General features: G+C 35.8%; 1 protein-coding gene across 7 annotated transcripts in view; it reads right to left on the bottom strand.

Moving 5' to 3' along the window:
* The window catches only part of EVI5 (ecotropic viral integration site 5), a 228,958-nt gene that overhangs the window by 66,173 nt on the left and 138,010 nt on the right, over positions 1–24,775 (bottom strand). For all 7 annotated transcript variants that reach the window (XM_061121370.1, XM_061121369.1, XM_061121371.1 and 4 more), the window contains 4 exons: positions 22,881–23,021; positions 21,636–21,794; positions 11,889–12,035; positions 3,252–3,347 (listed from right to left, as the gene is read on the bottom strand). In XM_061121370.1, coding sequence (XP_060977353.1) covers positions 3,252–3,347; positions 11,889–12,035; positions 21,636–21,794; positions 22,881–23,021 — 543 coding nt within the window. The remainder of the gene's footprint in view (positions 1–3,251; positions 3,348–11,888; positions 12,036–21,635; positions 21,795–22,880; positions 23,022–24,775) is intronic.

Raw genomic sequence — 24,775 nt, 5'->3', positions numbered from 1 at the left:
ACATGACTCTACAAGAAATTCAGAAACAGAAAACTAAACTGTACGGATGAGAGATGAATACAAAGATGACACTACTATAAGGTAAAGCAGAGGAGTCACTACTATAAAATTCAGGATAAGGGAGCAGGGTGTGATCACGCAGACTTCTAGAATACAGACAATATTCTATCTTGACCCAAGTAGTAGTTATATGGATACTGTTTTTACATATAATGTAGTGTTGTTTTATGAACTTTTCTGTATACTATGTTCATAATTTTTTTTAAAGATGTAAGATTATGGGACTTCCCTGCTAAGACTCCATGCTCCCAATGCAGGGGGCCTGGGATCAATCTCTGGTCAGGGAAGAGATTCAATGTGCTGCAACTAAGAGTTCACACGCCACAACTAAAGATCCTACTTGCCACAACTAAGACCTGGCACAGTCAAATAAATAAATAATTTTTTAATAGGGTATAAGATTGTTAGTTACGAGAAAACATGCTAGGATGGAGCTAGATTAGAATTTATTGTTGTCAAGATGGCTCTGGAAGCTATATAAGTGAGGTCCTTCACTGTACACTGAATAGTTTTTAAAAACCTAAAAATCTTGGATTCTCAAAGGAATACAAACACACAGAACTGAAAACAACTTCAACAAGCAAAGAGTCAAAAGTGGATGGTGCTAGGAAAGCCAAGAGAGGAGAAAAGCTAAGAGGACAAAGGGGTCAATAATGACAAATGAGATAAGCTCCAGCCAGTTAAATATTGAAAAAATACCAATGAACCAGCAATTAGGATTCACTTATGAGACATTTGAGGCTAACATACTCCTATTAACAGTAAAAAAAAATTTTTTAACAGTAAAATTTTATGCATTCCTTTTGTTTTTGAAAACTGGTGAAATACATGTTATGTTTCATTTTAAACAAAACATGCAGCATACCAGGGTCTTCATTTTAATTAGCATTTAAGAATCAACAACAACAACAAAAAAAGAATCAACAAAAAGTAATTCAAATCTTGCTATTTTGTGACTAAGATGTACAGAAACGTGGCAAAATTTTATAATTTTCATGATATAAAAGTAATGACTAAAATTAGAATTGCATATGATAGCATGACTTAAATAGCTGATTACAGATATCTTATGCAGTTGGTTCTTGTCTGAAGTTTTTCTTTGAAAGTGAAAGGGAAAGTCACTCAGCCGATTCTTTGTGACCCCATCAAATTCTCCAGAGAATACTGGAGTGGGTAGACTTTCCCTTCTCTGGGGGATCTTCCCAACCCAGGGATTGAACCCAGGTCTCCCTCATTGCAGGTGGATTCTTTACCAGCTGAGCCACAGGGGAAGCCCAAGAATACTAGAGTGGGTAGCCTATCCTTTCTCCAGAGGATCTTCCCGACCCAGGAATCGAACCAGGGTCTCCTGCATTGCAGGTGAATTCTTTACCAACTGAGCTATCAGAGAGGCCCTGAAGTTTTTGTGGATATGCAATAATTTCTGAGGAATACTAGCAATAGAACATAAAATGGATACTGTTTTATAAACTTTTGCAAATCATAATCTGTTGTGATTACTTTTGACCCAGACCTTAAATTGAAATTTAGACAAAAAGGCATTTCAGGTGGGAAGAAAATTCTAGGTGTTGCAGCCAAAACTGTATTATGGGTTGGAAGAGAATCTAATAAAACATTTTTAAAAATAAGATTTTTAAACATAATACTTTGCCCATATTGCAAATATACTTATAAAATAAAACAAATGTATTTATATTATAAAATAAATAGTTCATAATAAATGACAAAACACTTATTTTCAAAGTTTTGAATTATCTCTCAAAAACAGCTTTGACAATAAGGAAATATGACACAGGTAACAAAAGGAAAAATAGGTAAGTTGGACTTCAAAAATAAAAACTTTTGTGTATCAGAGGACATTAACAACAAAACAAAAAGCCCACAGAATGAGAGGAAATACCTTCAAAAATATTTGCATATATCTGATATGGATTGACCTTGAGAATATATAAGAAACTTCCATAACTCAACAACAATCCATTTAAAAATCAGGCAAAGGACTGAACCTACTATTTCCTTAAAGAAGACATAATGGCAAATAAGCACATGAAAAGATGGTCAACATTATTAATCACTGGTGGTGGTTTAGTTGCTAGGTTGTGTCCCACTCTTGCAACCCCACAGACTGTAGCCCATCAGGTTATTCTGTCCATGGGATTTTCCAGGCAAGAATACTGGAGTGGGTTGCCATCTCCTTCTCCAGGGGATCTTCCAGACCCAGGAATTGAACCTGGGTCTCCTGCATTGCAGGCAGACTCTTTACCAATTAAGCTACGAGGGAAGACCTTTACTAATCACAAGGGAAAAGCAAATCAAAAGCATAATGAGATACCACTTCACACTCATTAGGATGACTATTTAAAAAAACAAAAGACAACACAGAGAATTAACAAGTATTAGTGACGATGTGGAAAAACTAGTCCCATTTGAATTGTTGGAAAGAATGTAAAATGGTTCAGCTGCTGCGGAAAACGGTATAGCAATTCCTCAAAAAATTAAATACAGAATTACCACATGATTCAGCAATTTCACTTCTGGGTATATACCCCCCACAAATGAAAACATGGGCTCAAATAGTCATTTGTACACTCATATTCATAGCAGCATTACTCACAACAGCCAAAAGGCAGAAGCAATCTAAATGTTCATCAATGAATAAACAGATAAACAAAAAGTTGTATGCACACACAATGGAGTATTCTTCAGCCATAAAAAAGGAAGAAAATTCTGATACAACATTACAACATGAATGAACCTTGAGGACATTACTCTTAGTAAAGTAAGCCAGTCACAGGAAAATAAATACTCTATGATTTCACTTACCTGAGATTAACTAGAGGAGTCAAATTCAGAGACAGAAAGTACAAGGGTGGTTTCCAGGGGTTGAGGGAAGACGGGAATGGGGAGTTGTTGAACAGGCACAGAGTTTCAGTTTTACAAGGTGAAGAGTTTTGGAAATTGGTTGCACAACAATGAGAATGTACTTAATGAAACAGGCTGTATACATTAAAATTGTAAATTTTACCACAGTAAGTATATTTTTATTGCAATTTAAAAAACTGGACTTGGAAAGGAGTGTTGAAAACAGAAACATAGTCGTTAGGATGAAGACGTAAGTCACTATCCATGTGCAGAGGAAAGGGAAATAACTGCATTATTATTACATTTACTTTACTGTTTTCATGTGGTACCTGGATTTCAAGCTCAGCAATGTGCTGCTGTAGTTCAGCAACAGCTGCTATGCTATCTGCTTCCCGGAGTCTCACAGCCATCACTTCTTCCTTGTTCTAGGGTGGTAAACAAAACAAACCAAAAATAAACCATACAATAAACCAAACCATCAATAAAACAAACATTGTAACTTGCCTCAAATTTAGAAAGTAACAAATAGACCCCTGATTAAATCAGAGAGAAAAAAAAAAAAGCCATTATAACTAACACGACATTGTAAATCAACTATATTTCAATAAAAAAAATCTTTTTAAATGCCATTATAACTTGAACTTGGTATAAAATGAAGAATAAATATATATAACAGCATTCCATCTTTAAGAGCACTTGTATATAAATATTGCTCAAACTTTTAAATTAAAAGTTAATTAAAACTATTAAAATTACTGTTGATTGTGAAAACTTAATTTTTTATCCAGGAACAATTATTGAGAACTTTCAAATATGTAACTAGGGCAATAGATTGATAGGGAATATAAACACTGTATGTTAGCTAGATAATATTTTTAAAATTACATTTTTTGAGGCAATGAATGCTAATGAATATTAATTTTATACTACAAAGGAGATAATAGAAGAGAAAGATGGAATATACAAAAATATATAATATTGAGGAAATATTAACTTCAGTTGAAATTTAGCAATCAGTATCAAAAATGTGCAGCATGGTGACCATAGGAGAAATTTAGCACCTGAGAGTAGTATCAAAATTTTTAAAAATTTCACACTTGGTAAAAATATAATTAAACTTTTAAATAAAAATATATTTATTCTTTTATCTTTTTTGATATGATCCTGGTACTTCATTTCAAGCAAATATTGCTTTAAATATTTTGCCAAGTTGTACATGGCCACTAAGTATAGTTTCTGCACACAATTAATAACCAGCTCTCAAGCAAGTGTGTGTGTGTGTATTAATATGTTTGTATGTACATTTACAATATATTTTAATCTAGACTGAAATAGAAGATGTACAGTATATAACAGTTAAGATACATAATACTCATTATTATAAATTCTATTTAGCCAATATACTCTCATAGAAAGCTTTCCCTAATTTTTGCCAAATCTTGTGTCCATAAGTCACCTACCACTGAAAATGAGGGAAAAGTAAAGTGTTGATGTAAACTCTGGCTAATTTTTGTTTGTGTTATTTATTCTGATAATAGAGTTATTATCATTCTGATAACAGTGATCAAATACTGGAAGAAAACTTCCTCAATATTATTGTGCTATTCATAATGTAAAGACTGAAGACACAACACATTTTTAAGCTTTAACAGTCTAGCGAAGGAGACAAAAACTTTCTTTAAAGGGCCAGATAGTAAATAATTGACTTATGGGTCATACAACTACTCTATCCGCCACTGGAGTGTGAAAGTGGTCACAGACGATATACAAATGAATAGGAAATAAATGAATATATTTCAATATACAAATGAATGTATTCCAATAAAACTTTATTTCCAAAAACAGGCAGCCTGATAGATTTGGAACATGGGCTACAATTTGCCAACTTCTGGTCTAGATAATTAACAAAACAGTAAGTCAAGCTTTGATTTGTAGTTTGCCAATTAATGTGGTATAACTACTCCCATCATGGCTCCTTTCAACTTGACATAACATTAGTGAACAGCAGTGAAGATAACATTAGTGGCACACCATGGTATTTCTACAATGCAGACATAATAAGTGTAATAACCTGAAGTGCACACATAATAGTAAAATGTAAAAATTAGGAAATCATGAAGTTTGAGTATTTACTATCATTATTTTATCATAATTTGTTAATTATGTTAAATAATTTAATTTTTAATATGACTGTTTAACAATTGTGTCACAAAGTTCCTGAAAATTTAACAATTGGTTCTTGCAAGCCTTTACCAGCTATTTCCAGCACACCACTGTGTCTATGTTTAATAAAACTCAAATCTCTGTCACTCCCTTATTTTAAACACTTTACTAGTATTCCACAGATATTGAGATAACAGGTTCTTTTACTGGTGTCCAGGACTCTCCATGATTTGGCTTCCCTATCTACTGCTCTAGCTTCATATATTACCAGTATTCCTTATCACACACTCCCCTCCAACTCGAATGAACTTTTAGTTCAAGCAAACAACCTTGTCTGTTTTGGTCTTCACATGTGCTATTCCCTTCGCCTAGTGAACTCTCTGTTGTCTTTCCTCAACTAACTCCTACATATCCTTAAGGTCTTAGCTTAATCATTCCTTAGTAAGCTTTGCTTGAACCATAAATCTAACACTAAACTCACATTACAGGATCCAATGTACCACCTCAATCACAGCACTACTCATACCGCATTGTAATGGTGTGTTTGTCTGTATCCTTTGCTAAAACAGCCCCTTGAGGACAAAGATTTCTCTCCAACAGCCAGCACCACCTTGTAACCACTGAGTGCACCACTTAAAAAGCCTCATCCTTTAGCTTTAGCTAAGCCTGAGATGACTGTAGCCTCGTGAGGCTCTAAATCAGAATCACTACATTAAGCTGCTTCTGAATTTCTGATCCACAGAAACTCTGGGGTATTAGTGGTTACTACTATTTTAAGTTGCTAAATTTTAGAGGTTATCTGTTAAATAGCAATAGATAACTAATGCATATTTACTCTACTAATATTAACATTGTATAAAAATATTACATCCATCAAGTAAAACACCACATATTTGGGCACCAACTTTCTCCTACTTTTCCTCCCTCTCCAACCCAATCACTGAGTTTCTATAAAAATACTGGATTGATCTACTCTACTTTAGTTCCATTGCCAACACCTGAGCCAAAGCGAGCACCTCTGTCTTGTTCTAGTACCTGATGATCTCACATCACCTCTCTCCAAAGCCATCTCAAATCCATGTCCACACAGAGTGGCATGTGTGTTCTCTTAAAAAATAATTATATTAACTTTTACATGCATTATCTCCTAATAAAGCTAAAATTAACTGCTGAAACCTTAAGCATATTTGCATAAACTCAAAATAGTTCCTCCAAATACGTATTAATTATTGTCCTATTGTGGTGGTTGTAACAAATTCTTTGATACTCTTTCCTTCAGAAGTTGTAACTTAATGCCCTTTCCTCCACTTGAACCATTGTTTAGCCTCAGTAACTTGCCTGTAAGGAACAGAGTATGAGGGTGGGGGGACTTCTGTAGTGGAGAAAGCTAGCAGATACCAACTTAAGCAAATGACCAAAGTTAACAGCACCAGAGGTAAGGTGTATCAATACAGAATGCCCTGTGATGGGCTTCCCAGATGGCTCAGTGGTAAAGAATCTGCTGCCAGTGCTGGAGACGCAGGTTTGATCCCTGGGTCAAGGTCCCCTGGAGGAAGATGTGGCCACCCACTCCAGCATTCTTGCCTGGGAAATCCCATGGACAGAGGAGCCTGGCGGGACTACATACATGGGGCTGCAAAAGAGCTGGACACGACCTAGCAACTGCACACACACATGCCCCTGATATAATATGCTGAGAAAGGGCCCAAGACACATAACCTTGGTCTGAGCATAAGAAAACATCAGACAATCCTAAATTGAGGGATTTCTACAACATACCTCAGATCAAAGAAGAAAGAGACATGATGGGGAAATCTGAATGAAGGCTGTAATTCAGTAATAACATTATCACTAATGTTCATTTCTTAGTACTAATAACTGTGTCATGTTTATGTAACAGGTTAAAATTAAGAGGGGCTAATTAAAGGGTATATGGGAACTCCCTGTACTATCTTTGCCACTTTACTGTAAACATAAAATTATGTCAAAAGTAAAAGTAAAAAACTGAAGCAAAGGACTCCCCTGGTGGTCCAACGTAAGAATCTGCCTGCCAATGCATGGGACAGGGGTTTGATCCCTAGTCCAGGAAGATTCCACATGCTGCAGGTCAACCATGCCATGTGTTACAACTCCTGAGCCCAAGCGCTACTGAAACCTGCAAGCTCAAAAGCCCGTGCTCCGCAACAAGAGAAGCTACTGCAAAGAGAAACCCATGCACCACAACTAGATAGAAGCCCCCACACCACAACTAGAGAGAAGCCCCCACCTGCCTCAACTAGAGAAAAAGCCCTTGTAAAGCAAAGACCCAGCACAAACAAAAATAAAATAATGAATAAAATTTAAATAAAAACTGAAAAAAAAAAAAAACTGAAGCAAACAGAGCAAATAAAAAAATGTATCATGATTTTTATCCTACCTCTCAGTGGCCTCCCAAGAATTTAAGAGTAAAACTCAAACTTGTTACCATGACCTATAAATATCTACATCGTTAGAAGCTAAGTCCTAGCTTATCTCCCTGGCTTTATCTCATTCAGCTCTGCATTATATATGAGACTCAGCAACCAAGTTCTTTCCTGCTTTTTGGGTCTTGATCTCTGACCTTTTTCATGTAAGGATCTCCCCCCTACTCTTCATAAGGCTGGTTCTTTCTTATTCTTCAGCTCCGATACCATCTCCTGGCACTTGATTTTAATTACCACTTCCTCTAACTTCTCACTCTACAGAACATTATTACTAATGATCTTTTCTATTTTTTATTTATTGTCTCACTCAACATTAGGTCTACTTTCTCCATTACTGTATCCCCAATGCTTACAACAATAACCTACAAGAAGACACCCAAATATTTGACAAATATGTACACTGATGTTATCATTCTTTGAAGTCTCATAATCTCACCTCCTCCAATTCCTCATTTGAAAATCACTGTCCTAGAACATATAAATTCCATCTAATTAAAATGAAAAGATTTTGTTATACAATTTATAAGTAACATGATAAAGAAACAGGTACCATTATGCCCTACAGGTCAAAGCACACACAAAAAAGCAGGTCAAAGCACACACACACAAAAAATGCTCTGCAGGTCAAAGCACAACCGTAAGGAGAGTAATTTGACAAAAACTATGAAAAGTACCAAGGTATTTACTCTCTGACCAAACAATCATATTTATAGTAATTTATTCTATAGAAATGTGTAGATATACCTCTATACATCTGAAATTATGTATGTACAAAGTTATTCACTATACACTGCTTGCAGTAGTAAAACACTGGGAACAAACCATGTATCCATTAATACGGACCTAGTTAAGGATACTGTGGTATATACTTGCAATGGAAAACAATGTATCTTAGAAACTAACAAGGAGACTCTAAGCACTGATAACTGAAAGCTGTACAAAACATATTAACATAAATAGCAAAAGGTAGAATATATTGTCTGCTAACTTTCACATAAGACTGTGAGAAGAAAAAGTATATACTTTTAATTACTAGTATCTGCATAAAAGAAACTCTAAAGGAAGTTATCAGAAAATGATAAAAGCCATTATCTGGGGAAAAAATAAAGGGGTGTACATGGTAGGGTCAGGAAGAGAGTAAGATAAAAAGAGTTCGAATGTTTTCCTTTATATTTAGCTTTAAAAACATCAAAGCATTATGAAAAAATGCACAAGTATTAAGCTACTAAAAATTACATGGAATACAAGCAACAGGTTTAATTTCTTGTTTTCTTCCTATCATTATTTCATATACGCACTATATTATAATCATAAAATACTTTGCTCAGCTTTCCTCACTTAACATTATTTATTACACAATTTTACAAGTTTGTGTATGAATATATAATAATACCTTTTCTCCTGGAGATACATAATTATGTATCTGTTACTAGAGTATAAAATCTTTCTATAATTTTCAAATTTAGATTTACACAGGAAATCCAACAATCTTATCACTGAAATTCTGGAGGCCAGGTATGTTATGGAATTTCAGATTTTTCAGACTTCAGAAGAGTAATAAGGTGCATAAACGGAACACTAATATGATCCAATGGGTTCTAAGGCAGCGTCCAAAATGAAACTGTACGTTCAATACTCAACAAAAATGAAGCAGTGATGTGTAAGTACTCAAACCAAGTGGGATAAATAACAATTATAAATGGCTATGTTGCTGCTGCTGCTGCTGCTAAGTCACTCCAGTCGTGTCTGACTCTGTGTGACCCCATAGACGGCAGCCCACCAGGCTCCCCCATCCCTGGGATTCTCCAGGCAAGAACACTGGAGTGGGTTGCCATTTCCTTCTCCAATGCGTGAAAGTGAAAAATGAAAGTGAAGTCGCTCAGTCGTGTCCGACTCTTAGCAACCCCATGGACTGCAGCCTTCCAGGCTCCTCCGTCCATGGGATTTCTCAGGCAAGAGTACTGGAGTGGGGTGCCATGGCCTTCTCCGATAAATCGCTATGTATTAGTTCAAATCAGGTTCTGCTTCCAAATGAATTTGTGTGAAATTTATGAAAAGATTTAGGTTTCAAAGTGTTTTGGATTTTCATATTGGGGATCTTAGACTTACACTGTTTTAAGTGGGAACATTCAAATTCAGTTACAGAGGGAAAATAATGCTAATATTAAAAACAGTATCCCGGACTTCCCCAGTGGTATGGTGGATGAGAATCCGTCTGCCAATGCAGGGAACATGGGTTCAGTCTCTGGTTCTGAAAGATTCCACATGCCGTAGCAACTAAGACTATGTACCACACCTACTGAAGCGTGAGTATCAAGAGACTGTGCTCCCCAATAACAGAAGCCACCACAATGAGAAGCCCGCACACTGCAACGAAGAGTAGCCCCTGCTTGCCGCAACTGGAGAAAGCCCACATGCAGCAACAAAGACCCAGCGCAGCCAAAAAACAAAAGAAATTAAAAACAAACAAAAACAGTACCCTGCTTTACATCAATGAAAAATAGCATGAGCTTTAATAATTACTTATCAACAAATTACAAGCTATAATCACATAAAATGAAATGAAAACTATCAGATTTATATAACTGAAAGACTAGCTCTCTTGAAAAAGTTAGGTTTATTGCTGAATTATTTCAATATGATAAAGTAAAATATTTAACACTTAATCAAAATGTGCCAGATGCCAGGGTGACAACATTGGTCATGATGGAAATCTGCAAAAGGCATTTAAAAACTTTGAATAAATCAATATACACCTTAAACACAGGGGAGATCTCAGAATCAGCATCTGTATATACTTTACAGAGGTATTAATGAAAAGTTAAAGTTAAATAAGATCTCATATCAGTTCTCAAAATTCTGAATGTGGGCCCATTACTTACACAAATTCAAAGCAAACAATTATTTTCATCGGCAGACTCCCCAAATATTTATTTCCAAATAACACTTTACTTTGATTAAAATGTGCTAAGGTATTTGGGGTACAGTATTAAATCCAGTAACAATGTTATCAACATGTTTAAAGAAAAACATATCAATAATAAAATACTGAATTTAGTTCTTTATTAAAAATAAGTCAGGACAGACACTGAAAAATAAAAACTGAAAAAGATATTAGTATAATAAATCAAACTGATGTAATCTCATGTTACATTATCTTATTTTTAAATTAGCCTAGGGAATTTCCTGGCAGTCCAATGGTTAGGACTCAGTGCTTTCCCTGCCATGGCTTGGGTTCAATCCAACTTCCAAGAATTAAGATCCCACAAGACAAAAAAAAAAAAAAAAGCACACGTAGTCACATACTTCAGGAGGGACTACTCTTACATTAGTACAAATATCAGTACTGCCTACAGATTTCTGTCAGAGTAAACTGTAACAGTCATGCATATTTATTAGGATGTAATTTCATCTCTGGATTTCAGTGACACTGATAAACCACTCAAGCTTCACTTTTGGTTTTTAATGACACTAGAACAAGTTGATGGAATTACAGCTTTATATCTGCCATTGAAAGTCTTATTTCTTATCATAGAATAATAAGGCTGGAATCTTTAAAGGGCATTATTCCTACTCTCTCACCATGGAAAGATGAATGTCTAGTTTTTTAAAAAATCTCATAAACAAAACCAAACTTGCCAAAAAATAAACTTGCCCTCAGTAATTCATTCTAATGTTCACCACAGTCATGTCTTTAGTTATTTCACACACACACATACACACACACACACAAAACCCCTCTCCTTCCACCCCATTTCCCAACTTTGCCTTCTCTCTCACCATTGCTGTATTATAAATTTAACATACTTGCATTCAAAAACTTTCCCATGCTTTATGAATCCAAACACTCCATAAAAAATTTAAAAATTGATTAAAATAATAACATGAAATGCACACAATTTTGCCAACCTTTGGGTACACACGCAGCTCTTTTATTCTCTATCCAGAAAACATATATCAACAGTGACAGCCCATTAATAAGGTGCCAATCAAAGCAGAGTAGACCCAACTTCTCTAAATTACCTATCTTTTTGGTTGAGAGATTAAAAGCTTCAGTTTTAAAGGGCTACAGGTCAACAGAGATACCAACCTTCAACCACTTGGTTAACTTAATTTCCTAACCAAGTGGTTGAAAACGAAGTTTCCAGCCTGAAATTTACCCAGAGCATGATGGGGTAACCTGGCCTGAAAGCAACTGTCAAACTAAGTTCAGGAAAAGTAGGAAATAAGACTAGCTTCTTTTAGTTTTATGATAGTGTACTCAGTGATGAGATAAAAACAAAAACAAAAAAAACATTATTATATTGACTAAAACATAAACTTGCTAGTTGATATGTTTACCTTGCATTCAATCTCTGCTTGTTTGCGCTTTGCTTCACTCAGTTGGGTGAGCAGTCCTTTGTTCTGTGAGGAAAGATACTGCACCTTCTCCTGGAGATTGACCACCTCTTGCTCTGCTCTTCGAAGATGATTACTATTGATCTGGTTCTAACAATTAAAAATATAAATAAAGAATACAGATAAAAATATAAATAGCAGAATACAGATAAAAGGCCTGAAAAAACTGGTGGCTCAGAAGGTAAAGAATCTGCCTGCAAAGCAGGAGACCAGGGTTCAATCCCTGGGTTGGGACGATCCCTTGGAGATGGGAACGGGAACCCACTCCAGTATTGTTGCCTGGAGAATCCCAGGGACAGAGGAGCCTGGCGGGCTACAGTCCATAGGATGGCAAAGAGTCGGACACGACTGAGTGACTATCACAAAACTTATAAATTTCTACGTGTGTATATTATGTCTCAGAAATATTTTTAATGTTATTGTTATTTACAGGTCTATTTTATTCAACAAATAGTTAAACACTTAAAAAGATTATAAAACTGCTTTAAAAATCAAAAGAATGCATAAGGTTCACATTAGAAACTTTCATTAAAGATCCACTTACCGTTCATACAATAAATACCTATAAACTATAAGGATGCTTACACAGAACTTGTAGGTATTAACTTCTGAAATAGGCAATATGATATAAACAGATAGAGATATGATGTATTTAACTCCCCTTTCCAGTTCACAAAAGAAAGCACAGACCGCCGAAAAGATACCACCACCACTTACTGAACTGCAAACTTTCTGATGTCACAAACTGTGTTATGTTAACTACATTCCTACAATGTATAGCAGTCTGTTTTTACGGCTTATGGACTAGCTTTGAATTCTGGCTTCCCATTTGGTGATTAAACAAACTAATTAATATCTAATTTCTATTTCCTCATTTGAAAAATGTATGCAGGGCTTCCCAGGTGACTCAGTGGTAAAGAATATCCTGCAATGTAGGAGACTTGGGATGGATCCTTAAGTTGGGAAGATCCTCTGGAGAAGAAAATGGCAACTCACTCCAGTATTCTTGTCTGGGAAATCCAATGGGCAGAGAAGCCAGACAGGCTACAGTCCATGGGGTGGCAAGACAGCTGGACAAGACTCAGTGACCACACAGCAAAAACACTTTTTTTTTTTTTTTAAAGAAAACCATATGTAAAATATTACCTATTTCTCATTTAACTGTCTTTACAATTAAATGAGATAACACATGTAACAGAGTTTAATATATAGTAAGAACTCAATATATGCTAGCCTCTTAGTGTATTATAACTATAGCACAAGCTATACAACATAGATCTTTTATTTATCTATTTTTATTGAAGTATAGCTGATTTACAATGTTGTTTTAGTTTCTTAAAGTGAAAGTGTTAGTCGCTCCGTCTGGTCTGACTCTTTGTACTTCATGAACTGTAGCCCCCTAGGCTCCTCTGTTCCTGAGATTCTCCAGGTAAGAATACTGGAGTGGGTTGCCGTTCCCTTCTCCAGGAGATCTTCCTGACACAGGAATTGAACCCAGGTCTCCTGGATTACAGGCAGAGTCTTTACTGTCTGAGCCTTTTAGTTTCTGGGATACAGCAAAGTGATTCAATTATATATATATATGTATATATATATATATTTTCCCCCCTGTTTTAAATACTTCTCCATTATGGTTTATTATAGGATATTGAATATAGTTCCCTTTGCTATACAATAGGGCCTTAACATTATATATTGTGAATTCACTGACATGAGGTAGTTTTCATATTCAGGCTTGACTCAGCTTGAATTCTCTCAATCCTAGATTATTCTATTAGGGGCCTGAAAGAAACAGTGAGCATTTTCATAACCAAACACAGGCAAAATCTGGCTCCTCATTTAACAGTTCTTTAACCTTGGTGAAGTTATCTATCAAGTTTTAGTACACTGATAGGAGTGTAGATATTACTGCTTGACTTTTAAGGCTGTGTTGTGAGAATTACACGAGAAAAGTTTATGAAAGTAGTTCTCTCCTAATGCCTGAAATAGAAGACATTTAACAAATACTCGGTTATTATTATTACTAAACCTATTCTATCTCATTTTATGAAAATGACCCTGCCTCCAGTTTTCATTTTAAAATCTGTATCACCTGATAGATTTAAGCTCATATACTTTCTACCACTTCCAGGTTTCTTCATTTTCACTATTCATCTTCCCGACCAACAGAAGAAATGCCTCCTTCCTATGACCATCTTCTACTCTCTTCTTTCTCACTTTCAATCAATGAACACTTTCTACAAAGTTAAGAGTGAACTTGTTAACCATATTCAAAATGTTCCACAACCTCTTTTTAGTGCCTTATCTCTTACCATTAAAACAAACAACTATACTTCAGAGGGACACACCTTTAACATACACTCCAAAACTTCTCCCTGCACCCCTAATACCATTCCATGCTCCAAAATTACGAAACACTAACACAAATAATTAAAACCCAAGAATTGACTATGAGTTGAGAAATGGCAGACAAAAAATACACTAGATCCTTAAGAACTCTAGATAATAATCACATAAGGATTTTATACAAAATAGTTTACATATTTACATATTAAACATAAAAAGAAGCATAAACAAAGAACTAGTCACTGTCAAAATATCAGCAAATTTGAAAGATAACCAAACATAATTTCCAAAATTAACAGATACTGATAATAAATTCAATTAAAGGGTTAAACAGGAGATTAAACACAATGAGGGCTTCTCTGGTGGCTACGTCAGTAAAGAAGCTGTCTGCAATGCAGGAGACTCGGGTTCAATCCCCAGGTGGGGACGATCCCCTGGAGAAGAGCATGGGAACCCACTCCAGTATTCTTGCCTGGAGAATTCTGTGGACTGAGAAGCCTGGTAGGCTGCAGCCCTTAGGATCGCAATGAGTTGGACTTCCCTGATAGCTCAGCTGGTAAAGAATCCACCTGCAATGCAGGAGACCCTGGTTTGACTCCTGGGTCATGAAGATCCCCTGGGGAAGGGATAGGCTACCCACTCCAGTATTCTTGAGCTTCCCTGGTGTTTCAGACAGTAAAGAATTTGCCTGCAATGTGGGAGACCTGAGTTCAATCCCTAGGTTGGGAAGATCCCCTGGAAGAGGGCATGGTAACCCTCTCCAGTATTCTTGCCTGGAGTATCCCCATGGGCAGAGAAGCCTGGCAGGCTACAGTCCATGGGGTCAGAAAAAGTCAGATAAAACTAAGCAACTAAGAACTAGACACAATGAAGAAAAAATCAGTGTCCCAGAAGATGTCAAGAGACAGAAAAGAGAATAAAGAGGTATAAAACACTTTACAGGTGTTCCCCCCCCCCCCACTCAAAAAAAGTGAGCTATGATGGCTTAAGAAGGTGATAATAGTTGAGAATCTTTACAACAAAAATCACATACGCATCTACACTGTTGGAAGCACAATCAGTCCCAAATACTATTTGGGATAAATATAAATAAATCCTTATCAAAATACATTATATCAAAACTTATAGAATGCTAAAGTAAAACAGAGGCAAATCAAGGGAAAAACAGTATCTGTGAAGGTGGAAAGTGAAATATCCAGCAGACATCTCAACTGGAAAAATTGGTAGTGCTTAAAAAAAAAAAAATTCATCCTATAAAAGTATACTCAGCTAACTATCACAGAGGAGAAAAGTACATTTATTTTAAGAAAGTGAGAGAGTTTACAACTCATGATTGAAACTGGGAGGAAGCTGTTAAATAAAAGAAAGAATACAGAGCAAAAAATATAGCATGCAGGTAGACAAAACCACGGGCTTCCCTTGTGGCTCAGCTGGTAAAAAAAATCTGCCTGCAATGCAGGAGACCTAGTTTCGATCCCCAGGTAGGGAAGATCCCCTGGAGAAGGGAAAGGCTACCCACTCCGGTATTCTGGCCTATAGAATCCAAGGACTATACGGTCCACAGGGTCACAAAAAGTCGGACACGACTGGGCAACTTTCACTTTCACTTTTCAGACAAAACCACAGGAATACTGACTCCATAAGACAATAATGTCCAGGAATTTGGAGGTAAAAAAATAACAGGAATTTGGAGGTACAAAAATAGTAAGATGTAAGACTAGAAGATGAAAGAGCACATGGGAGTTCTTCTAAGGACCTAATAGAGTTTGGAAAAAAACAGAGATAATTACTAACGTTACACTTTGTTCCATCAGGGAAGCATTTTTCTTTTTTTTTTTTCAGGTAACAACAGTAGAAAAGAAAAGGAATTATAAAAGCCAAATTAATATGGGAATACCAGACCATTTTACCTGCCTCCTGAGAAATCTGTATGCAGGTCAAGAAACAACAGTTAGAACTGGACACTGAACAACAGATTGGTTCCAAATCGGGAAAGGAGTACGTCAAGGCTGTATATTGTCACCCTGATTATTTAACTTACATGTAGAGTATCTCATGTGAAATGCTGGGCTGGGTGAAGCACAAGCTGGAATCAAGACTGCCAGGAGAAATATCAATAACCAATATGCAGATGACACCACCCTTATGGCAGAAAGCGAAGAGGAACTCAAGAGCCTCTTGATGAAAGTGAAAGAGGAGAGTGAAAACACTGGCTTAAAATTCAACATTCAGAAAACGAAGATCATGGCATCCAGTCCCATCACGCATGGCAAATAGATGTGGAAACAATGGAAACAGTAAGAGACTTTATTTTTGGGGGTTCCAAAATCACTGCAGATGGTGACTGAAGTCACGAAATTAAAAGACGCTTGCTCTTTGGAAGAAAAGCTATGACAAACCTAGACAGCATATTAAAAAGAGAGACACTTTGCTAACAAAGGTCCGTCTGTGGTTTTTCCAGTAGTCATGTATGGATGTGAGAGTTGAACCATTAAGAAAGCTGAACACTGAAGAACTGATGCTTTTGAATTGTGGTGTTGGAGAACTCTTGAGAGTTCCTTGGACTGCAAGGAAATCCAACCAGTCAATCCTAAAGGAAATCAGTCCTGAATATTCATTGGAAGGACTGACGTTAAAGCTGAAACTCCAATACCTTGGCCACCTGATGCAAAGAACTGTCTCACTGGAAAAGACCCTGATGATGGGAAAGACTGAAGGCAAGAAGAGAAGGGGACGACAGAGGATAAGGTGGTTGGACTGCATCATCAATTCGACGGACATAAGTTTGAGCAAGCTCTGGGAGTTGGTGATGGACAGGGAAGCCTGGGCATTCTGCAATCTACAGGGCCGCAAAGAGTTGGACATGACTGAGTGACTGAACTGAACAGAAGGAAAAAGAAAAACAAATCCAATAAAAAGCAAGAAAGGAGGAAAAAAAATAGAAAAAAGGGAGAGATAGAGTATAAAATAAAATAATTTCAAATACATAATAAAGACTTTTGATTTCTGATTGAGGATGTAGAGAGCCAGAAAGAACACTGGTTTTCAATTAAAAAAAAAAAAAAAAAAAGGGCGGCCAAACTCTAAGTTCATGACTACTGTTGAACAAACCAAGAGGTCACAGGACAACTAACCAGCCCCAAATCTTAGAAGGGACACAGCAGATGCTGCTAGAAGTTGTTAAGAATAATTCAGCTAGAATAAACATCAAATTGGTGGAGCATAAATATGGGCTGGATAGAAAGCATGGAGCCTGTGGGGACAAAAGAGTTCACAAACTCTTGTACATTTTTCTTCAACAGGAACAGACCAAAAAGACGGATGAGAGTCTTGAGAAAGAGATCTCCATGTACAGGCCTCAAGGAGGGGGAAAGGGCACTAATCCTCACTTATCCCCTCTAGGGAACCACAGGTTTAATTTGCTTGGAGTAGGACAACAAACGCTGCTGTCCCTGGGGCACTGGGAAAACAAGTGCGTCTGGGGAAGGGGCTGGACTGTAGCTTGGGGATAGGGTCTCCGATGGTCCAGATGGTAAAGAATCCGCCTGCAATGCAGGAGACCTGGGTTCAATCCCTGGGTTGGGACGATCCCCTGGAGAAGGGCATGACAACCCACTCCAGTATTCTTGCCTAAAGAATTCCATGGACAGAGGAGCCTGGTAGGCTACAGTCCATGGGGTTGCAAAGAGTCAGACATGACTGAGAGCCTAACACACACAGGACAGGAGCACTAATGAGGCCAAATGCCCCAGATCCAGGAACACACTAATGCAGCCAAAGACTCTGGCTTTCTCAGAACAACACGGGAGAAGTGTTCTCTGCTCGTCCAGTTTCTTGTGGAACAAAAGTAACAGTGGGACACTGCTGGGGACTGACAACTCCTCAAGTGCTGTGCAAAGGGAAGACCTAAAGATAGTGAGAAAACCCTCTGGCAAACCAGCCCCTAACCTAAAAATAAGACATTGCTAGTGGAATTTGAAGCCTGTGGTGCAATGAGGGTAACCACAGAAACAACAAACCTCAAACCTGCCCAACTCCTGACTGTATTAACTCAAACCCCCCACATTAAAGGCCTAGTAGAAGGAAAGATGTACCCATTTCCAGGCATACAAACCATTTACTTTAGTCTACTCTCCTACACAAGATGCACATCTAGTTTAAAAAAAAAAAATTACAAAGCATAGGAAAAGGTAAAAAAACAAAACACTTCCAAGAGATAAAGCAATCAACAGAACCAGCCTCTTATATGACACAGATATTGAAGTTTTCTGACAGGAAATAAATTAAGGGCTCTATGTGAAAGGTGAAAGATATGCAACATCAGATAGGTAATATCAGCAAAGAAATGAAAACTGTAAGAATTAAAAGGAAATACTAGAAGTAAAAAGCATAGCAACAGACGTAAAGAATGCTTTCAATGGCTCATCAGACAACTCACAAAGTGGAGGAAAGAATCAATGAAGTTAGTGATAAATCCAGAGAAATAGGTCAGTCAACAGAAACTGAAATACAAAGAGGAAAAATAATGGGAAGGCAAAGAACAACCAAGAGTTTCTGGACAACATCAACAATTTAATGTAAAGTATGACTGGAATCCCCGAAAAAGAGAGCGTGGGAGAATAAGTATGTGATGAAATAATGACCAAGAAATTTCCAAATTTCATGGCAGTCACAAATTCACAGGTCCCAGAAGCTCAAGGAAAAAACAAGCAAAAGTCACATCAAGTCAAACTGTATTTCCCTAGGAAATTGTCCACTTCATCTAAACACTCGAATTTCAAATGTATCGCTTAAACATGCCCACAAAACAAAAAGACAAGGCTGTTTAAAGGGATGAATTCCAGGGACTTCTTTGGTGGTTCTTTGGTGGTTCAGTGGTCTTTGCTTCCACTGCAGGGGGCAGGGGTTCCATTCCCTGGTAGGGGAACCGAGATCCCAACTGCCCCATGGCCAAAAAAAAAAAAGTTAAAAGAAAAGGAAAGTAACAGGTAATTCCAATCTTACAAAAAACTTCTGAGAATAGAAAAAGTTAAATACAACCCAACTCATTCATCAAGCTTACTATAACCTTGGAGATAAAAGTCTCCCCGCAAAAGAAAACTATAGTACAATCTAATTCAGGTACAAAAAAATCTGAATTATGAAAAACCTGATTCCCGCAATGGGAATATGTTGTGTATGTTTCTGTGTCTGCACTCTATATCACAAACTTGTATTTTGATAACTGTACCTCGATACAACTGGTTTTCTTTGCAACCCTATATATTTTAGTTTATGTATTAAAAAATATTATTTTGGAAAGAGGTTCATAGGTTTCAGGTTCCCAAAGGGGTGCACGGCACACAAAACAGATAAGAACCCCTGTACTAAAGAAACTCCTATTGGAGATATACACAAGGAAACGTGCAAGAATGTTCAGGGCAGCACTGTCTGTAATAGCAAATGTCAGTAAAGAGGAAAGTGGCTCCATAAACTTATACTTACCAGGCGCACTTTTCTAAACGTCATTAAAATGAAGGAACTAGAGCTACATGTATCAGCAAGGACCTATTTCTTAATTTGGATGCTGGATACATGGGTGTTTAATGCAATACTCTTTAGATAACCAACACACCACACTATTTTTATTTATTTTTCTCACTTTGCAATGAGAAAGCATCATGGATCATCACCAGTACATGCACTGACATTTAGGAACCATATCCATTAGTCAAGTGTAAGTGCAAAATATAAATTCCTTAGGAAGGTTTTCTCCTTTCCAAATTTCTTCTAGGTTTTCCAACCACCTAGTTGGAATTAATTGTACTGTCCTATTCTCCATAGCAATTTATATTTAATTCTCTAATTACAAATTTCTGAATTATACAGTGCTTCCAGTTTTATTGATATAATTAACATATAGCACTGTATAAGTCTAAGGTGTACGCATAACTTGATTTACATATATTGTGAAATGATTACCATAGTAAATTTAGTTAACATTAATCTTATATAGTGAATTTAAATATAGTTTGCACATGACTGATTTCTCAAGTATAAGATCTTTGATGGCTACACACTGCTTTGTATTCCTAAGTTCCCAAAACTACATTTGTTGAGTATGATTCATTTACTTATAATCACGCTGAAATAAGTCCTGAACACTGGCAGAAAGTTGTGGTTGCATATTTAATATCTGTATTGAAATATTGAGATAAAATCTGATCATAAAAATAAAACCTCTCATCATAAAGCTGGATTTCTACTTTTCATAATCTTACTGTTATTTTTAAATACAATGAAAAACACAAAAAAATAACTCTGTGAACAATGTAAAATAAGATATATTTATTCTAAAGGATTTATATATCTATGTTATCACATTCAAGCTGGGATGATGATTTTATATTTAAGTATATAGAATGATACATGAGTTAACTATGCCCCCTACTGACTGAAAAGTACTTTGAAAACCAAATGATACAGAGAATAGATGTACCACATAAAAACCAAATATCCCAAATGTACTTTTATAATGCAAATGGGTTTCATAAAAAGGATTTAGTAGGTTTTAAGTCAAGAATATTTGAGAGAATATTTATTAGAGAAACAGGGGACTTGAGAAGAAAGAAGTATAACTTTGAAACTGACTGCTCAGAGTCACCACATTACACAATTTTAGGAAGCATCCTTCACATTACATTCTGTATCAGTGGTTCTCAAGCAGGGGCAATTTTGCCTCCCTGGGGACATTTGACATCTGTGTGGAGGTGCTTTTGGCCATCATAGGGAAGTGGGAGTGTGGTGCTTCTGAATAGAGGGTAGAGGGATGTGGTAGTAGTTAAAGAGGCCAGAGATGCTGCTAAACGTACTACAATGCACAGGCCAGTCTCACAATAAAAAATTATCTGGCCCCAAATGTTAGTTGTGTTAAGAAATTTTGCTCAACATGAATATTCCCTTTCAGGTTGTGCAATAAGGAAACAAAGTCATATAGAGTTTTATGACTTGCTTCAACTTTGCTGAAAGAGTTAAAGAAGACACTAAATCTCTGCCATCAAGGAATATGGGTTTTGGGACTTTCCTAGTGGTTCACTGGTCAAAATTGCCCCTGCACTTCCAGTGCAGGGGGCACAGGTTCAAACCCTGGTTGGGGAACTAAGATCCTGCATGCCACATGGCATGGCCAAAAAATATATATGTATAGTATTACATTTAAGTCCTTTTCATTTGGGATAGAAAATTGTAGATGAGAGAGTTTCATATGTCCACTTTTTAGCTCTATTGTAAGGATGATACAATTTGCGCATAAACTTTTGATGGGTTAACAATAGTTTTTAAAGTTATTAGGTTTTTTCATCATACCTGTGTTTCCATTTCCATCATCCTCTGTTTTATTTCTTTTATTTCTGCTTGTGTTTCAGCTTCTCTAAGTCGGATGGTCATCAGTTCATCTTGTAACTCAATCATGGCATTTTTTTTAGGTGGGTCTTTCCATCTCCCAGTAGTACGAGCTAAGTGGCGCTAAAATTTAAAAAAAAAATTATATTGCAACAAATATTGCCAGTACTAAAATAAAAGCCAAATTAACTGAGCACTTATTTCAGGCCGAGTACTGTATAACTCACTTTATATGTGTCATTTTATTTAATCCCAGAAAATCTTAAAAGTTAAATGCTCTTATTTTCACCGTACAGAAAAGAAAATGGAAATTGTGATTAACTCCAGAAAGGTCCCCCAGCCAGTAAGTGGCAGATTTGGGATATAAACTCAGACACGGTTCAAATATTTTTTTATTCTCTAGATTAATTATTGTAAAAAATATAATCTTTATCCTCATTTTTCCCTGAGAGATTTTTACATTATTTTTTAATGAAATCCCAAGAAAAGGGGAAAACGGAAGCATTCATGAATTAGGGAAACAATAGCAGAAATTAAGAACAGTGTTCTCAAAAAATTCATTTGTTTTTAATTAATTTCCAGTTTATTGCTGTCTGATATTTCTTTAAAAAAAAAAGCCATGGCAATGTAAAGAACTTTGCTAGATATATTCCCCACCCGAATTCATACCAAGATCACTTTCTGAAACAATATGTACTTTTTTTCCTTTCTCCCTTCTGTCTTATAGATTCTATTTTTCTTTTTTTTGCTATTTAGCAGTAGTTTCCCTCATATGTGAATAAATTTGTGTCATATAACCAACTAAATGTCTATTTTATTTTGTGATAAAACCATTTTCAAAAGAAGTTACAAATTCATAAATTTATGTTGATGCCATGCACCCTTCTGATGTTTCATAATGACCAATAAATTTAACAACAGAAGAAATAAGTACAATATAAAAAAAATATTTTCTCTTAGTTCTTTAGAAAAAGTTAACACAAATCACAATGGTGTAATAAGAGAACAAAAATATGACTTGGCCTCTATTTCACATTTTATTTAATTCTAAAAATCAAAGAGAAAAAAAGCTCTCAGTTTTGTACCTAACAGTCTTTCTCACTTTAAACTCAAACCCTAGTGTTGGTCGTTAACTACTTCAAATTTACACAAAAAGGATATTCAGGTTTTACGTTTTTTTAAAAAAGCACACAAAATATACTCCTATACCTGCCAGTGTTCCTCCAGATCCCTGACTTGCTGTCTAAGCTCTTTCAAACCCATAATAGCTTCTGCTTCTCTCAGCTTCACAGCAATGAGTTCTTCCTGAAGTCTTGCAATGTTATTCTCATCAGGAAAGGAGTTGTTTCTCTAAAGCAAGAGAGAATTTAATTGGGGATTATTTTAAATTTAAAAAATAAAATATAGCATATACAACAATACAGCAAATAACAAGAGCTATTTCATCTCATATATAAATTTGCTTAATTTGATACAATCTTCTTGAGATATAATCCACAAACTATAAAACTTATCCTTTTAATGAACACTAGTCAGAGGTTTTTAAGAGTATTCACAGGGTTATGCAACCATCATCACAAACTAATTTCAGTACATTTTAATCACCCCCAAGAAACCCTATACCCATTAGCAGTTACTCTATGTTTTCTACACCCCCAGGCCCTGATAATCACTAATCTATGTCTCTATGAACTTGCCTATTTTGAATATTTCATACAAATGCAATCATATTATTTATGGCCTTTTATGACTAGCTCCTTTCACTCAGCATGTTTTCAAATTTCATTTTTTAAATTGCCAAATAATAATTTCATTGCACAGATATACCACATTTTATTTATACATTTATCAGTTGATGGAAACGTGAGTTGTTTCCACTTTGAGGTTACTATGAGTAACACTGCTATGGACATTTATGTAAAAGTTTTTGTGTAGATGTATGTTTTTAACTCTCTTGAGTATATATGAAAGAGCAGAAATGCTAGATCAGATGGTAATTCTACATTTAATTCTTAAGAAACTGGCAAACCTTTCCAAAGCAGTTGCATGTTTTACATTCCCACCAGGAAGGAACTATCTTTAATTTTAAGGACACAGAGTCTAATTCTGTTTTAATAAAATACTAATCAGAATTATGGAGCAACAAGATTAAAAATGTTTTTCAACATGGCAATAAACATACTAACCTCTGATTAGGACTTCAAACAAAGCATGAACATCACTTATATTTTAAAGATTTATGGAAGAGAGCAGTTCAAAATTTGTTTTATTTTTTCAACACACCACTTTGGAAAAGGAGTATAAGATATCTGTACATTAGTCACTATTGTGACTCATCAATACTCAAGAAATTAATTCTAAGGTAATCTAAGTATTTCCTTCAAGGGTACAAGATGGGTCCTGAAAGACCCATCTTAGAATATAGGGTTGCCATATTGAACTGCTCTCAGGAATGACCAAAGAATTCTAAATTAGGCTCTAATAAAAGTTCATTAAGTAAACTAAGTTCCAAGTCTACAAAGTTTTCTATCTCTGAAATATTTCATTAACATTTTAGCCCACAGAAATGGCTGAATAAAGTTATTCATGCCAACTACACATACTTTGTGATGGATTTTAAATATTTTCTCAACTGAAAACTAGAAATTTACTGTATATGTATTTTAAGAAAAACTACCTTGCATGAAGACAGTAACCATAGGATGCATGAATACCAACAAAGCTACTTTAAAAATCCATTTTTAAATTGGACCCAAGAACATTTCCTTCTTCCAAATATTCAAAACAGAAAGATCCAGACTCTTAACTAAATCATGGAGCCCATGCATTTTTTATTTTTTGCTGGCTTTTTCCTCAACAAATAGGAGAAAAAGTTTTCCAAAGATAATATAAAAATAGAAAATAGATTTCTGGCACAATTATTCCACTGTAGTTATACCCTGTTCTATTTCGTTAAGAAACAGTTAAGAATTTGAGGCTCTTTCATGTCCATTGTTTATGAGATTCTGAATAAATGGCTAGATACTACCTAAGTGTAAAAGAAAAAGACTCAACACAGAACCCAAATTATCTATGATTTTATAGATGAGAAAAGAGAGATTCAG

Source organism: Dama dama, chromosome 20, assembly GCF_033118175.1.
Source record: "Dama dama isolate Ldn47 chromosome 20, ASM3311817v1, whole genome shotgun sequence".
Lineage (NCBI taxonomy): Eukaryota > Metazoa > Chordata > Mammalia > Artiodactyla > Cervidae > Dama > Dama dama.
This window is presented reverse-complemented; position numbering and strand designations above follow the sequence as displayed.